The sequence below is a fragment of the Salvia miltiorrhiza genome, chromosome 1 (assembly GCF_028751815.1).
Source record: "Salvia miltiorrhiza cultivar Shanhuang (shh) chromosome 1, IMPLAD_Smil_shh, whole genome shotgun sequence".
Taxonomy (NCBI): domain Eukaryota; kingdom Viridiplantae; phylum Streptophyta; class Magnoliopsida; order Lamiales; family Lamiaceae; genus Salvia; species Salvia miltiorrhiza.
The window spans coordinates 18,797,952-18,813,004 of NC_080387.1; the positions used below are offsets into that span (position 1 = coordinate 18,797,952).

The 15,053-nt window shown below is 39.5% G+C and overlaps 1 protein-coding gene across 1 annotated transcript; it reads left to right on the top strand.

Moving 5' to 3' along the window:
* Positions 1-1,366: 1,366 nt before the first annotated feature.
* LOC130992836 (uncharacterized) lies at positions 1,367-1,843 on the top strand. Its single transcript, XM_057917625.1, has one exon. It carries the CDS (start codon positions 1,367-1,369, stop codon positions 1,841-1,843), a length of 477 nt encoding a protein of 158 aa, XP_057773608.1.
* The last annotated feature ends 13,210 nt before the right edge of the window (positions 1,844-15,053 follow it).

Sequence of the window (15,053 nt, forward strand, 5' to 3'; positions counted from 1 at the left end):
AGATGTGCCTTTCCATTTTGATGATTCTTGCATGTTTGCCTTTGAATCGCTTAAGTCGAAATTGAGTTCTGCTCCTGTTGTCATTACTCCTGATTGGACTTTGCCTTTTGAAATTATGTGTGATGCATCAAATTCTGCTGTAGGAGCCGTGCTTGGTCAGCGTGTAGATAAAATGTTGCGTGTAATTTATTATGCTAGTTTAACTTTAAACAGTGCACAAATAAATTACACTACTACTGAAAAAGAGCTGCTTGCTGTGGTTTTTGCTTTAGATAAATTTCGTGCTTACATTATTGGATCTAAGGTAATTGTTCACAGTGACCATGCGGCTTTGAGATATCTGCTGACTAAAACACAAGCTAAGCCGCGACTTATCCGATGGATTTTATTACTGCAAGAATTTGATGTAGAAATTAAGGATAGGAAAGGCAGTGAGAATTCTGTGGCAGATCATTTGTCAAGGTTGGAAAATAATTTGGCTGAATCTGATCGCAAAAGTATTTCTGAATCTTTTCCTTTCGAGCATGCATATGAATTGACTTCGGTGCCTTGGTTTGCTGATATTGTGAATTATTTGGCATGTGGAGAATTAAGACCGAATCTGACATCCCAGGAAAGGAAAAGATTTCTTGCTATGTGCAGGCATTATTACTGGGAAGATCCATATCTATTCAAGCTGGGAAAAGATGAAGTAATCAGAAGATGTGTACCGGCAGAAGAGCAGCAGCGAGTTCTGAGTCTGTGCCATGAAGCCCATTGTGGAGGACATTTTGGGGGACAGAAGACAGCACATAAAGTTCTTCAATCTGGTTTATTCTGGCCTTCTTTATTTAAAGATGCACACAATTTTTATCTAGCTTGTGATAGATGTCAGAGAGTAGGAAATCTGGGACGAAAGAATGAAATGCCTCTACACAATATTTTGGTTGTGGAAATTTTTGATGTATGGGGCATAGATTTCATGGGTCCATTTCCTGTCTCTTATGGTTTTGAGTATATTTTGCTTGCTGTAGATTATGTGTCCAAGTGGGTTGAGGCTATTCCCACGAGAACATGTGATGCTAATGTGGTGCTCAAGTTTGTGCAGGAAAATATTCTCTGCAGATTTGGATTTCCCAAAGCAATCATCAGTGATGGAGGAAAACACTTCTGCAACAAGCTGTTTGCAAAGCTCATGAAAAAGAACGGAATTACACATAAGGTGGCAACACCGTATCATCCGCAGACATCTGGGCAGGCAGAGACAAGCAATAGACAGATTAAAGGCATTTTGGAGAAAACAGTTCAGCCATCGCGCAAGGATTGGTCTACAAAACTTAATGATGCACTATGGGCATACAGAACTGCTTTCAAATGAGTGCTCGGAATGAGTCCTTACCGCCTCGTTTATGGAAAGGCGTGCCACCTACCGGTAGAGATCGAGCACAAGGCGTACTGGGCAATTAAGACAGCAAATTGTGATCTGAACGCTGCTGTGAAGCAGCGCATGCTGCAAATGGAGGAATTGGACGAACTGAGGAATGAGGCGTATGAGAACGCCCGGATATACAAAGATAAGGTGAAGCGGCTGCACGATCGCCGTATCTGTCACAAAGAGCTTCGCCCGGGAATGAAGGTTTTATTATTTAATTCAAGACTGAAGTTGTTTCCTGGCAAGCTAAAATCTCGATGGAGTGGCCCTTTTCTGTTAAGGGAAGTTTTTGATCATGGTGCAGTGGAGTTGTACAATGAGAATACCAATGAAAGCTTCACTGTAAATGGACACAGAGTCAAGCCGTATTTTGAACACCATGGCCCTCCAATGGTGGTGGAGTCTCAAGCTCTCCACAATCCTGATTGCTGAAAAGATCAGATGTCAAGCTCTAGACTTTAATCAGAGCGCTTTATGGGAGGCAACCCATTTTTATTTTATTTTATTTTTGTTCTTGGTTTTCTGTTCCTGTTTTGGTGCCTTATGTTGGTAAGCTGATGAGCTTTATTTTTTGTTGATGATGCAGATTATGAGAAGTACAGGCTGATATACCTTGCTGAAGCAATTACTCTATCTATATATCTTCTCCCTCTTTAATTAGTTTAACCTAGCCGCCTCTCACCCTAGTCTAGTCTTCCCATCGCCCCTCGCCGAACTAGCCCTCATCGCCGAGCCCTACCACCCCCTCGCCTATCCTCTTCCCGTTCCCAGCCGTCCTCTGCCCTAATTCATCGCCGAGCCCTAAAAAAAAACCCCTCGCCTATCTTCTTCCCGCTCCCAGCCCCCTCGCTCGCCCTCATCTATATAATCTCGCAGCCGCCCCTCGCCGAACCAGCAACCCCCTCGGCGAGCCTTAATCCTCTCAACAGCACCCTTTCCAGCCGAACCAGCATCCTCCCTCGGCGACCGCTCCATCGCCCTCGCCAACTTCCCGATCCCCAGCCGCCCCTCGCCGAACCAGCAGTCCCCTCGGCGAGCCTTAATCCTATCAACAGCACCCTTTCCAGCCGAACCAGCCTCCTTCGCGACCCCTCCCCCCCTCGGCGAATCCTAGCCCCCTCGCTCGCCCTCATCTATATAATCTTTCCTTTTTTGCGATATTCCATCGCCGAACCCTAGCCCTAATTCCCACGATAATCCTCCTCACCGCGCTCAACTCTTCTCGCCTACATTACTGCCGAGCCCTTCTCCTCCTCATATCTCTCCCTCGCCGACCCCTAACTTATCATCGTCCCTTTCCAATCCCCCTCGGCTCAGGCAGCTTCTGCCTTCAGAGCATGGCTCGCATGAAGAATGCAACTATCTTAGCCCAGATGACACAAGCTGAGGAGGAACGTGCACGGCGAACTGACGATTGGGGAGCCCCGTTTCAGTTGCACAGTGACGTTGAAGGAGAAATCTTTCAACGACTGCGTCAGAAGTCTTTTGTTACTCCTCGCACCATCGGTTGGACGGAGGTAGCTGATATGGGTTTAACAGATGAGGTAACATCATACTTGACTACTCTTGGATTGGAGCGTTTTGCTTCTTTGTCTTGTAATGGTTATGAGCCTCTTGCTTATGAGTTTTTGGTGAGCCTGGATTTTACTTTGAATATGGAAGCAATGAAATTTCGTCTCATGAATGAGGAGTTTAAGGTATCATCTCAGCTCTTCTCTCAAATTTTTTGTTTGACTACTGATGGTGTTACGGAGCGCCCCCAGGACTTTAATCTCAAACAGGCTTGGAAGGATTTGTCAGGATTTGATAATTGGGATTCTGGCGGTGTCTCTGCAGGACTCATTATTCTTCCTGCATTAGCTATTTGCCATAGGTTTATTGCTTATTCTATTTCAGGCAAAGAAGAAGCCAACAAAGTTAGTGCAGAGGAAGTATTCTTACTGTGGTCAGCATTGAAAGGACACCAAGTGTGTCCTACGTGGTTTATTTGGCGCAGTCTTTCAAAATTACAGGCTGGTCCCAAGATTCGACCGTCACTGTCTCAATATGCTACTAGCCTTGCTTTTTATTATCAGCTGCTCCAGGAGAATGCACGTCCGGCAAAGTACTCTCGGATGCTTGAGTGCATAGAAATTCCCTTTTCTGAGTATAGATTGTTTGCCCATCCTGACGGGCGTCTGATTGAGCATTCCGACCGTCGTCCTGTTAAAAAGCTTCGTCAAAGTTCTGTCCCTCTGGACGTCAATGCCGTTGCAACCGGGTCCTCTCAGCCCCTTCCTTCCACATCAGCACTTCCCGCTTCTTCTTCTCAGCCGTCACATAGTTCTCCTGATGCTCTTCAGCGCGTCAGTGAGAAATTGACTGATTTTCGAGCCTTCTTTGATGCTTTCCGTACTGAAGTCTTTAGCCGCCTTGATACACTCACTTCTGATGTAAGCTATGCGACCAGTTCTTTGGAGATGCTGCAGGATCAGCTTAGTGCAATACAGACTCAATTGGAGGTTTCCACTCACCATGGTCGACCACCCCCGCTTACTCCACCTACACATCCACCAGAGTGACCGTGATTTATCACGACGGTTTGTTTGTATATATTTTCCTTTCTTAGGATTTTATTTTGCTTTTCTCTGGTGATTGTTTTCACTTGTTTTTTTTTTAGTGTTTCTGTGTTTGGTTGCAGTTTCCTATGGTGTGGATATGCGAGCTTTCCTTCTATTCGTCTTTGGCAATACTCAGGGACGTTTTCCTTACTTTATCTTTTGCCCTGAGGACATGGCATGCTTTTTCGTGTGGGGAAGGGGTGTCTTTATTTTGATAAGTGCAATGATGTGGTTATATGACTTTGGGCAAATGGTCCCCCTGTACTTGGCTTGATTCTTGGATGCTTGCTAATCTGTATGAATTTGAGGAAGTGAAGTGTTTTCGATGTAAATTTTGGAATTAGTGCTGATTGGCGGTTGTTCTGGTTTTTGTTTTGATGCATGTCTCTTGTTTGTGCAGTGATTTTGGAGTTTGGTTGCAACACTTTTGTAAGTAAGTGAAACATGATTTGTCCGGTTGATGCTAGAGGGAGTGTTGTCAGTGTGATTGCCTATTATCGTATCTTGATATGTGAAGTGGTTTGATTGATGAAATGTTTGACAGCTCTAGGTCTCTGCTCCTCTAGTTATCTATGAGCATGGGAAACCACATGAGAAGACTTTGGATTACCTCCAAAAGACTTCATCTCATGAAGTATGGCCTAACTGTTGTGTGAAGTGTTCGAATTTAGAATGTTTTGACAGCTCTGAGTCTCTGCTCCTCTAGTTATCTATGAGCATGGGAAACCACGTGAGAAGACTTTGGATTACCTCCAAAAGGTTTTATCTCATGAAAGTTGGCTTAACTGTCGAAAAATTTAGTATGAACTTGAAAGATATTGATTATAAAGGCATCACATTAGGGAATTCACCTCTAGCGGAGAATTGGGTCTGATTGAATTACTTGCATTGCATTTGTGTTGCTTCTTAAACTTTAAGGTACTTTCATCATCGGGAGACATGTGTTGACTGGAAATTTTGAACTGGCTGTTGGAATGTTTGGATGGAAAGGAGCATCGTTGATCTCTTCCTTTGTTAAATTCCTATGGATTTTGCTTGAGGACAAGCAAAAGGCTAAGTGTGGGGGGGTTGATTTGTACCTATTTGTTCATATTTTGGGGGAGTTGTGAGTGCATTTTGGTCTTATATCTTATGAGTATTGGTGTTTTGAATGACAATTACCTATTCTTTGTAGGAATTTGTGGAAATGAAGGTAATGTCTATTTTTAGTATTTTCTGGGAACAAAAGAAGGTGGAGTACGTGTGGCGCATGCGCCCGTGTACTCACGCTTACATCCGAGTCCGAGTTTTATTCCAGATTGCCGATGCCTTGGAGGGCTCGCCGTGTTTCTTCTTCAAAGGTCGCCGATCTCTACTTCTCACCGCGGCGACCTCCCGCTCTAGCTCGCCGAGATGCACCTTCCAGTCGCCAATCTCACGTGCTCCCTCGGCGATCTCTCAATACTGCTAGGTCGAGCCTTCTCAAGTTTCTCCAGCTGCCTCGCCAATCTAGGTCGCCGAGGACCTGTAGCTCGGCGAGGCCCTCATCTCCTCGCCATCTCAGCCCCATCGCCGAGCTCCACCTTCCCATCACCGAGCCCCAGCGCCGAGGCCTTCATCTCCTCGCCACAGCAACTCGCCGAGCTCCACCTTCCAATCGCCGATCTGCTCCTGCATATAGTCGAGGACCTGAATAACTCAAACTAGGTTTATACTCCAATAAGATTACGCCACGTGCTTAAGAGCGTGTTTTTATTTTGGAGTATAAAGGGGGGGCGAGACTCTCAGTGTTAGGTTAATCATACTTCCGCCCACATTCTGGCACCAAAACGTTTTTAGGGTTTCGAGTCTTGTCCTGTTAGCTTTTGTTTTTCAGTGAGATTTTCATTTTTCAGTAGTGGAATTCCTTAGAGGTTGTAAGCAGTGACGCGTGGATCTATTCTCGTGACATTCATTGGTACTCGCATTTTCCTTTTAATTTTAATCTGTTGAATTCAGTTTCGTTTATGTTATGTTTTATGATTTACAATTCCATTTCTGTAATCTAGGTTAGAGTATTAATTTTCATCATTTTATTTTGTTTCCATAATTGCTTTCCTTTTCTACGTTATCTTTTATCGGCCTTTAATTTCCATCTAGAATTTAATAGTTTAATTTGGCGTCGGTACTTGAGCTTTGCTGGTTTCTGCATTTGTTATGTTTCTGAAGTAGATTAAGTTGAGTTATTTAATTATGCACAATAGGTTAATTAATCAACCAAAACCAACCGATTAGAGTGTTTAGGATTTATTGCTTTTTGTGTGTGACACGATTAGGTGCCCTGTTGAATCTTCCTTGAGAGACGACTTGGGTTAGCTTGCCCACTGCAATTGACCTCGTACGATTGCGAGTCAATTCACTAGTGTTTGAGTTGAGTCAATAACCTTTGATTCAATATTTGGGAAGTGAAGATCATTATTATTATCCAAAGAAAAACTCAAAATTCGGGCAAAGTTGATGGCTGAAGCATTGTTGAGAGAGAAGAAGGCAGCTGCATTGTGAATTTCAGATATGAAATGTTGATGGCTGCTGTGTGCTATCAACTTCACTTCCTTTTCGATTGATGCGACCTTGTTGAACCATATCGTGATCAACAGAGCAGCCAAACACAACACCACAAGTATCTACAAAGAATAAGCCCAACAAATTTCACGAAATCTCCAACAAAGATTGTTTGTAAATTGAGAAAGCCTTAGTCTTGCTGCATCAACTTAATAAAGAGAAAAGACGAACCAGGAAAACGAAGAAACAAACGGGACGCAACACAATCCAGGAATGTTGCTTCTTCTTACAAAATCAACAACTTCAAATGCTTCTTTCTTGAAACAATATCTTCTTAATTTCGAGTGTTCTCTAAAACGAGATCTGCAAGCGTGGAACAACTAGTGATCATCGCCTTGCTCGCGGCGGAATCATCTTAAAACAGCACTGCCAGCCTTTTCTATTTAGCAGCCTCCGACAAACATGCTCTGCTATTTCATTTTTTGTTTTAAGATGGATCATCACTATAGAACTGTATCCCTATAAAAGGATCTTCATATTCATTTATTTTTTGTGTATATTCTTTACTTATTTCACATTCAATTCACTTGAGTAAACCTTATATAAATGCAGAAATCATATATACATAGAAATGATTTTATTCCTCATATTTATAATAGGCAACTTCCACCTATCCAGAAATTCTACATCATTCCCATTAAATTTTCAAATTGGAAATAAATTTGTTAAGTTTAGGATTGTATATATTAAAATATAATAAAAAAAATTAAAGAATAATGATACAATTGTGCGCACTAAGATAGAATATATTTGCATACATGCAAAAAAATGGACAACTTTGTGTATATATATATATATATGGGAGGGCTAGGGTGAAAACACTCCTTAGTGTATAAAATAGGAATAATATATGACCATTGATCTTGATGAATTAATGGCCCAGATCTATTTTTATTGTGCATTCGGAATTCATAAATATTTTGCATGCAATTCAGACATTTCCACTAGTAAAGGATAAAATGGACATTTAAAATGTAACTTCCCCCAACAAACGGTTCCGAAATTAGAGCCAATTAAATATGGAAAATAAGATTTTTCATATCTCATGAATGATTACATATCTATGCGATTACATTGATTTTTCATTCACTTTCTCCCCCACCAAAAAACTCTTTTTCGCTCTCATCGCCATTTTGAACCAAGCCCTAGCTGTGTCTGCTCTTCTCGTTTGTGAGATTTACGGTTGCCATCAACAACGATTCAATACTTCCATTCGAGACCAGGTGTGTGTAGGGCTTGTAGGCAGTCTGAACATAAAGATATGGGTTTAATTTGGTTGATTATTCAAGGAAGATAAAACCCCCCTAAATCGATAACTCTGTCGTCGATATTCGGTCTGCGAATCAGAGCTACTATAAATTCCAAACGCGGGAACTTTGGGTATGGCTCGAATGACATCTAATCTGTGCAGTATGCCGTTTACAGTACCATGAACTTTGGATACAATTTCCAATTCATGTTGTTCTGAAGGAAAATCTAGACCTTTGATACAATTAATGTATACAGCATGCATGAATCACATAGTTCATTGCATGAATTAATTTATATAAAACTGAATAGAGTTACTAATAATTTTCGATTCGTGTTGTACCAACGGGTGATTCATGCAATTTAATTTCCAAATCGTGTTGATCTGAAGGAAAATCTAGACCTTGGATACAATTAATGTGTACAACAGGCATGAATCTCATAGTTCATTGCATGAATTAATTTATATAAAACTGAATCGGTTTACTAATAATTTTCGATTCGTGCTGTACCAACGGGTGATTCATGCAATTTAATTTTCAATTTGTTCTGTATTAACACGTAGTTCATACAATTTGTCTAGGACAAATAATTTCACAAAATAATGTCTAAAAAAATAGTGTTTTTGTTCAGGAAAATTATTACATACGTATCACATATTACATATTACTAATTGAAAGTTCTTTCTCCACAAGTAACTAGAGAATAATCTGAGACAGGTATGGTATTGTGGAAAAGGCTTGAAATAGTGCAGGAACCACCTGCATCATTGAAGAAAAGAGGAGTAAAAAAAATCAAAAATCAAAAGAAAAATGAAAATTGAAGTGATGAGATGTACAATAACCTTTGATTCAATATTTGGGAAGTGAAGATCATTTTTATTATCCAAAGAAAAACTCGAAATTCGGGCAAAGTTGATGGCTGAAGCATTGTTGAGAGAGAAGAAGGCAGCTGCATTGTGAATTTCAGATATGAAATGTTGATGGCTGCTGTGTGCTATCAACTTCACTTCCTTTTCGATTGATGCGACCTTGTTGAACCATATCGTGATCAACAGAGCAGCCAAACACAACACCACAAGTATCTACAAAGAATAAGCCCAACAAATTTCACGAAATCTCCAACAAAGATTGTTTGAAAATTGAGAAAGCCTTAGTCTTGCTGCATCAACTTAATAAAGAGAAAAGACGAACCAGGAAAACGAAGAAACAAACGGGACGCAACACAATCCAGGAATCTTGCTTCTTCTTACAAAATCAACAACTTCAAATGCTTCTTTCTTGAAACAATATCTTCTTAATTTCGAGTGTTCTCTAAAACGAGATCTGCAAGCGTGGAACAACTAGTGATCATCGCCTTGCTCGCGGCGGAATCATCTTAAATCAGCACTGCCAGCCTTTTCTATTTAGAAGCCTCCGACAAACATGCTCTGCTATTTCATTTTTTGTTTTAAGATGGATCATCACTATAGAACTGTATCCCTATAAAAGGATATTCATATTCATTTATTTTTTGTGTATATTCTTTACTTATTTCACATTCAATTCACTTGAGTAAACCTTATATAAATGCAGAAATCATATATACATAGAAATGATTTTATTCCTCATATTTATAATAGGCAACTTCCACCTATCCAGAAATTCTACATCATTCCCATTAAATTTTCAAATTGGAAATAAATTTGTTAAGTTTAGGATTGTATATATTAAAATATAATAAAAAAAAATTAAAGAATAATGATACAATTGTGCGCACTAAGATAGAATATATTTGCATACTTGCAAAAAAATGGACAACTTTGTGTATATATATATATATATAGGGGAGGGCTAGGGTGAAAACACCCCTTAGTGTATAAAATAGGAATAATATATGACCATTGATCTTGATGAATTAATGGCCCAGATCTATTTTTATTGTGCATTCGGAATTCATAAATATTTTGCATGCAATTCAGACATTTCCACTAGTAAAGGATAAAATGGACATTTAAAATGTAACTTTCCCCACCAAACGGTTCCGAAATTAGAGCCAATTAAATATGGAAAATAAGATTTTTCATATCTCATGAATGATTACATATCTATGCAATTACATTGATTTTTCATTCACTTTCTCCCCCACCAAAAAACTCTTTTTCTCTCTCATCGCCATTTTGAACCAAGCCCTAGCTGTGTCTGCTCTTCTCGTTTGTGAGATTTACGGTTGCCATCAACAACGATTCAATACTTCCATTCGAGACCAGGTGTGTGTAGGGCTTGTAGGCAGTCTGAACATAAAGATATGGGTTTAATTTGGTTGATTATTCAAGGAAGATAAAACCTCCCTAAATCGATAACTCTGTCGTCGATATTCGGTCTGCGAATCAGAGCTACTATAAATTCCAAACGCGGGAACTTTGGGTATGGCTCGAATGACATCTAATCTGTGCAGTATGCAGTTTACAGTACCATGAACTTTGGATACAATTTCCAATTCATGTTGTTCTGAAGGAAAATCTAGACCTTTGATACAATTAATGTATACAGCATGCATGAATCACATAGTTCATTGCATGAATTAATTTATATAAAACTAAATAGAGTTACTAATAATTTTCGATTCGTGTTGTATCAACGGGTGATTCATGCAATTTAATTTCCAAATCGTGTTGACGTGAAGGAAAATCTAGACATTGGATACAATTAATGTGTACAACAGGCATGAATCTCATAGTTCATTGCATGAATTAATTTATATAAAACTGAATCGGTTTACTAATAATTTTCGATTCGTGTTGTACCAACGGGTGATTCATGCAATTTAATTTTCAATTTGTTCTGTATTAACACGTAGTTCATACAATTTGTCTAGGACTAATAATTTCACAAAATAATGTCTAAAAAAAATAGTGTTTTTGTTCAGGAAAATTATTACATACGTATCACATATTACATATTACTAATTGAAAGTTCTTTCTCCACAAGTAACTAGAGAATAATCTGAGACAGGTATGGTATTGTGGAAAAGGCTTGAAATAGTGCAGGAACCACCTGCATCATTGAAGAAAAGAGGAGTAAAAAAAATCAAAAATCAAAAGAAAAATGTAAATTGAAGTGATGAGATGTACAATAACCTTTGATTCAATATTTGGGAAGTGAAGATCATTATTATTATCCAAAGAGAAACTCAAAATTTGGGCAAAGTTGATGGCTGAAGCATTGTTGGGAGAGAATAAGGCAACTGCATTGTGAATTTAAGATTTGAAATGTTGATGGCTGCTGTGTGCTATCAACTTCACTTCCTTTTCGATTGATGCGACCTTGTTGAACCATATCGTGATCAACAGAGCAGCCAAACACAACACCACAAGTATCTACAAAGAATAAGCCTAACAAATTTCACGAAATCTCCAACAAAGATTGTTTCAAAATTGAGAAAGCCTTAGTCTTGCTGCATCAACTTAATAAAGAGAAAAGACGAACCAGGAAAACGAAGAAACAAACGGGACGCAACACAATCCAGGAATGTTGCTTCATCTTACAAAATCATCAACTTCAAATGCTTCTTTCTTGAAACAATATCTTCTTGATTTCGAGTGTTCTCTAAAACGAGATCTGCAAGCGTGGAACAACTATTGATCATCGCCTTGCTCGCGGCGAAATCATCTTAAATCAGCACTGCCAGCCTTTTCTATTTAGCAGCCTCCGACAAACATGCTCTGCTATTTCATTTTTCGTTTTAAGATGGATCATCACTATAGAACTGTATCCCTATAAAAGGATCTTCATATTCATTTATTTTTTGTGTATATTCTTTACTTATTTCACATTCAATTCACTTGAGTAAACCTTATATAAATGCAGAAATCATATATACATAGAAATGATTTTATTCCTCATATTTATATTACGCAACTTCCACCTATCCAGAAATTCTACATCATTCCCATTAAATTTTCAAATTGGAAATAAATTTGTTAAGTTTAGGATTGTATATATTAAAATATAATAAAAAAAATTAAAGAATAATGATACAATTGTGCGCACTAAGATAGAATATATTTGCATACATGCAAAAAAATGGACAACTTTGTGTATATATATATATATATATATATATATATATATATATATAGGGGAGGGCTAGGGTGAAAAGACTCCTTAGTGTATAAAATAGAAATAATATATGACCATTGATCTTGATGAATTAATGGACCAGATCTATTTTTATTGTGCATTCGGAATTCATAAATATTTTGCATGCAATTCAGACATTTCTACTAGTAAAGGATAAAATGGACATTTAAAATGTAACTTCCCCCACCAAGCGGTTCCGAAATTAGAGCCAATTAAATATGGAAAATAAGATTTTTCATATCTCATGAATGATTACATATCTATGCAATTACATTGATTTTTCATTCACTTTCTCCCCCACCAAAAAACTCTTTTTCTCTCTAATCGCCATTTTGAACCAAGCCCTAGCTGTGTCTGCTCTTCTCGTTTGTGAGATTTACGGTTGCCATCAACAACGATTCAATACTTCCATTCGAGACCAGGTGTGTGTAGGGCTTGTAGGCAGTCTGAACATAAAGATATGGGTTTAATTTGGTTGATTATTCAAGGAAGATAAAACCCCCCTAAATCGATAACTCTGTCGTCGATATTCGGTCTGCGAATCAGAGCTACTATAAATTCCAAACGCGGGAACTTTGGGTATGGCTCGAATGACATCTAATCTGTGCAGTATGCAGTTTACAGTACCATGAACTTTGGATACAATTTCCAATTCATGTTGTTCTGAAGGAAAATCTAGACCTTTGATACAATTAATGTATACAGCATGCATGAATCACATAGTTTTCACCGTGATGCCTTTCGGATTAACAAATTCCCCAGCAGTTTTCATGGATTTGATGAACCGAGTGTTCCATCAATATCTCGATAGTTTTGTCTTAGTGTTTATTGACGACATCCTCATATACTCTAAGACTGAAGAACAACACGAAGAGCACTTGCGCATCGTACTTGAAACCCTGCGTAATGAGAGACTGTTTGCCAAATTCAGCAAATGCAAATTTTGGTTGAGAGAAGTGATGTTTCTCGGTCACATCGTGTCGACTGAAGGAATCAAAGTAGACCCCGCCAAGGTCGAAGCTGTCAAGGAGTGGAAGGCGCCATCAAACACCAATGAGATTAGACGTTTCCTTGGTCTAGCAGGTTACTACAGAAGATTTATCGAAGGATTCTCGAAATTGGCTAGGCCAATGACTCAGCTTTTGAGAAAATGGACTAAATACGTTTGGTCTGAAGCGTGCGAACAAAGTTTTAAGGAGCTCAAGATTAGGTTGACTACTGCACCCGTGTTAGCAATACCAGAAGAGAATGAAGGATTCGTGGTGTACACTGATGCTTCGAAACTAGGATTGGGTTGCGTGTTGATGCAAAATCAGAAAGTGATAGCATACGCGTCTCGTCAATTGAAGCCTCATGAGCTGAACTACCCGACTCATGATTTAGAACTAGCAACCGTCGTGCACGCGCTGAAGATTTGGAGACACTACCTCTATGGAGTTAAGTGTGAGATCTTTACAGATCATAAGAGTTTAAAGTACTTCTTCGTGCAAAAGGATTTGAATATGAGACAAAGAAGATGGCTCGAATTAGTAAAGGATTACGATTGCACCATCAGTTACCATCCAGGAAAAGCGAATGTAGTAGCTGACGCCCTGAGTCGAAAGACGAAGGCTAAGCTAGGGTATTTCATTACCCAACAGAAGGAACTGATTCGTGACTTCGCCTCACTCAGTTTAGAAATTGTTCATCCTCCAGATACAGTATCGGGTTATGTTGCTGCGCTGATAGCTAAACCTGATTTGAGAGAAAGAATTGTGCAAGCACAAAGAGAAGATTGGTTCTTGGAGAAGATGCGTCTCGCTGCAAGAACGAATGAAACGAAAGGATTAACTGAAGCAAAGGATAACGCACTTATGGTTGGTGAAAGATTGTGTGTGCCACACAAGGAAGAATTAAAGAACGAGATTATGAGCGAGGCTTATGATACTCCTTACACTGCACATCCAGGCAGCACAAAGATGTACCAGGATTTGAAGAAAATTTTCTGGTGGAAAGGAATGAAAAGAGATGTAGCGTTGTTTGTAGAACGATGTCTCGCTTGTCAACAAGTAAAGGCCGTGCATCAGAGGCCGTATGGAATGCTGCAACCACTACCTATCCCCGAGTGGAAGTGGGAGCACATCAACATGGACTTCGTCGTAAGCTTACCAAGGTCGGCACGTGGAAACACTGCTATTTGGGTCATAGTGGACCGATTGTCAAAGTCAGCGCACTTTCTGCCAATTCAAATGACCTTTGGATTGGAGAAACTTGCAAAGTTATATGTCAAAGAGATAGTACGCCTTCACGGTGTACCTGTATCTATCACGTCAGATCGTGACACCAGATTCACATCGCGTTTCTGGAAAAGTTTACAAGAAGCAATGGCCACTCAGCTGAACTTCAGCACAGCGTACCACCCTCAGACTGACGGGCAGTCAGAAAGAACGATTCAGATTCTAGAAGATATGTTGCGAACGATTGTCGCAGACAAAGGTGGAAGTTGGGAGGATTTGTTACCTCTTGTAGAATTTGCTTATAACAACAGTTATCAAGCAACAATTGGAATGACTCCATATGAGGCCTTGTATGGCCGAAAATGTCGATCACCACTTTACTGGGATGAAGTGGGTGAAAGAAAGTTGTTAGGTCCTGAACTGGTCCAACAAATGGTTAAGAAAGTCGACCACATCAAGCAAAGAATCAAAGAAGCTCAAGATAGACAAAAGTCTTACGCCGATAAACGCCGATCGGAGTTATAATTCAATGTTGGGGATCGAGTTTTCCTCAAAGTTTCTCCCTCAAAGGGAGTTATACGTTTCGGAAAGAGGGGCAAGTTACGACCCCGTTATATAGGACCTTTTGAGATCCTAGATAAGATAGGCTCTGTAGCCTATAGGTTGGCATTGCCGCCTAGTATTGGAGACGTGCACAATGTGTTTCATGTCGCTCAGTTAAGAAAGTATGCGTTTGATCCAAAGCATGTAATTAAGCACGATGAAGTGGTCCTAGCCCAGGACTTAAGTTATGAAGAGAAACCAGTCCAGATACTTGATCGCAAGGTTCAAGTTTTACGTAACAAGAACATCGTTCTCGTTAAAGTGAAGTGGAACC

Coding starts and splice junctions, on each gene's coding strand:
- LOC130992836 (XM_057917625.1), top strand. CDS start 1,367: ATGAGTCCTTACCGCCTCGTTTATGGAAAGGCGTGCCACCTACCGGTA.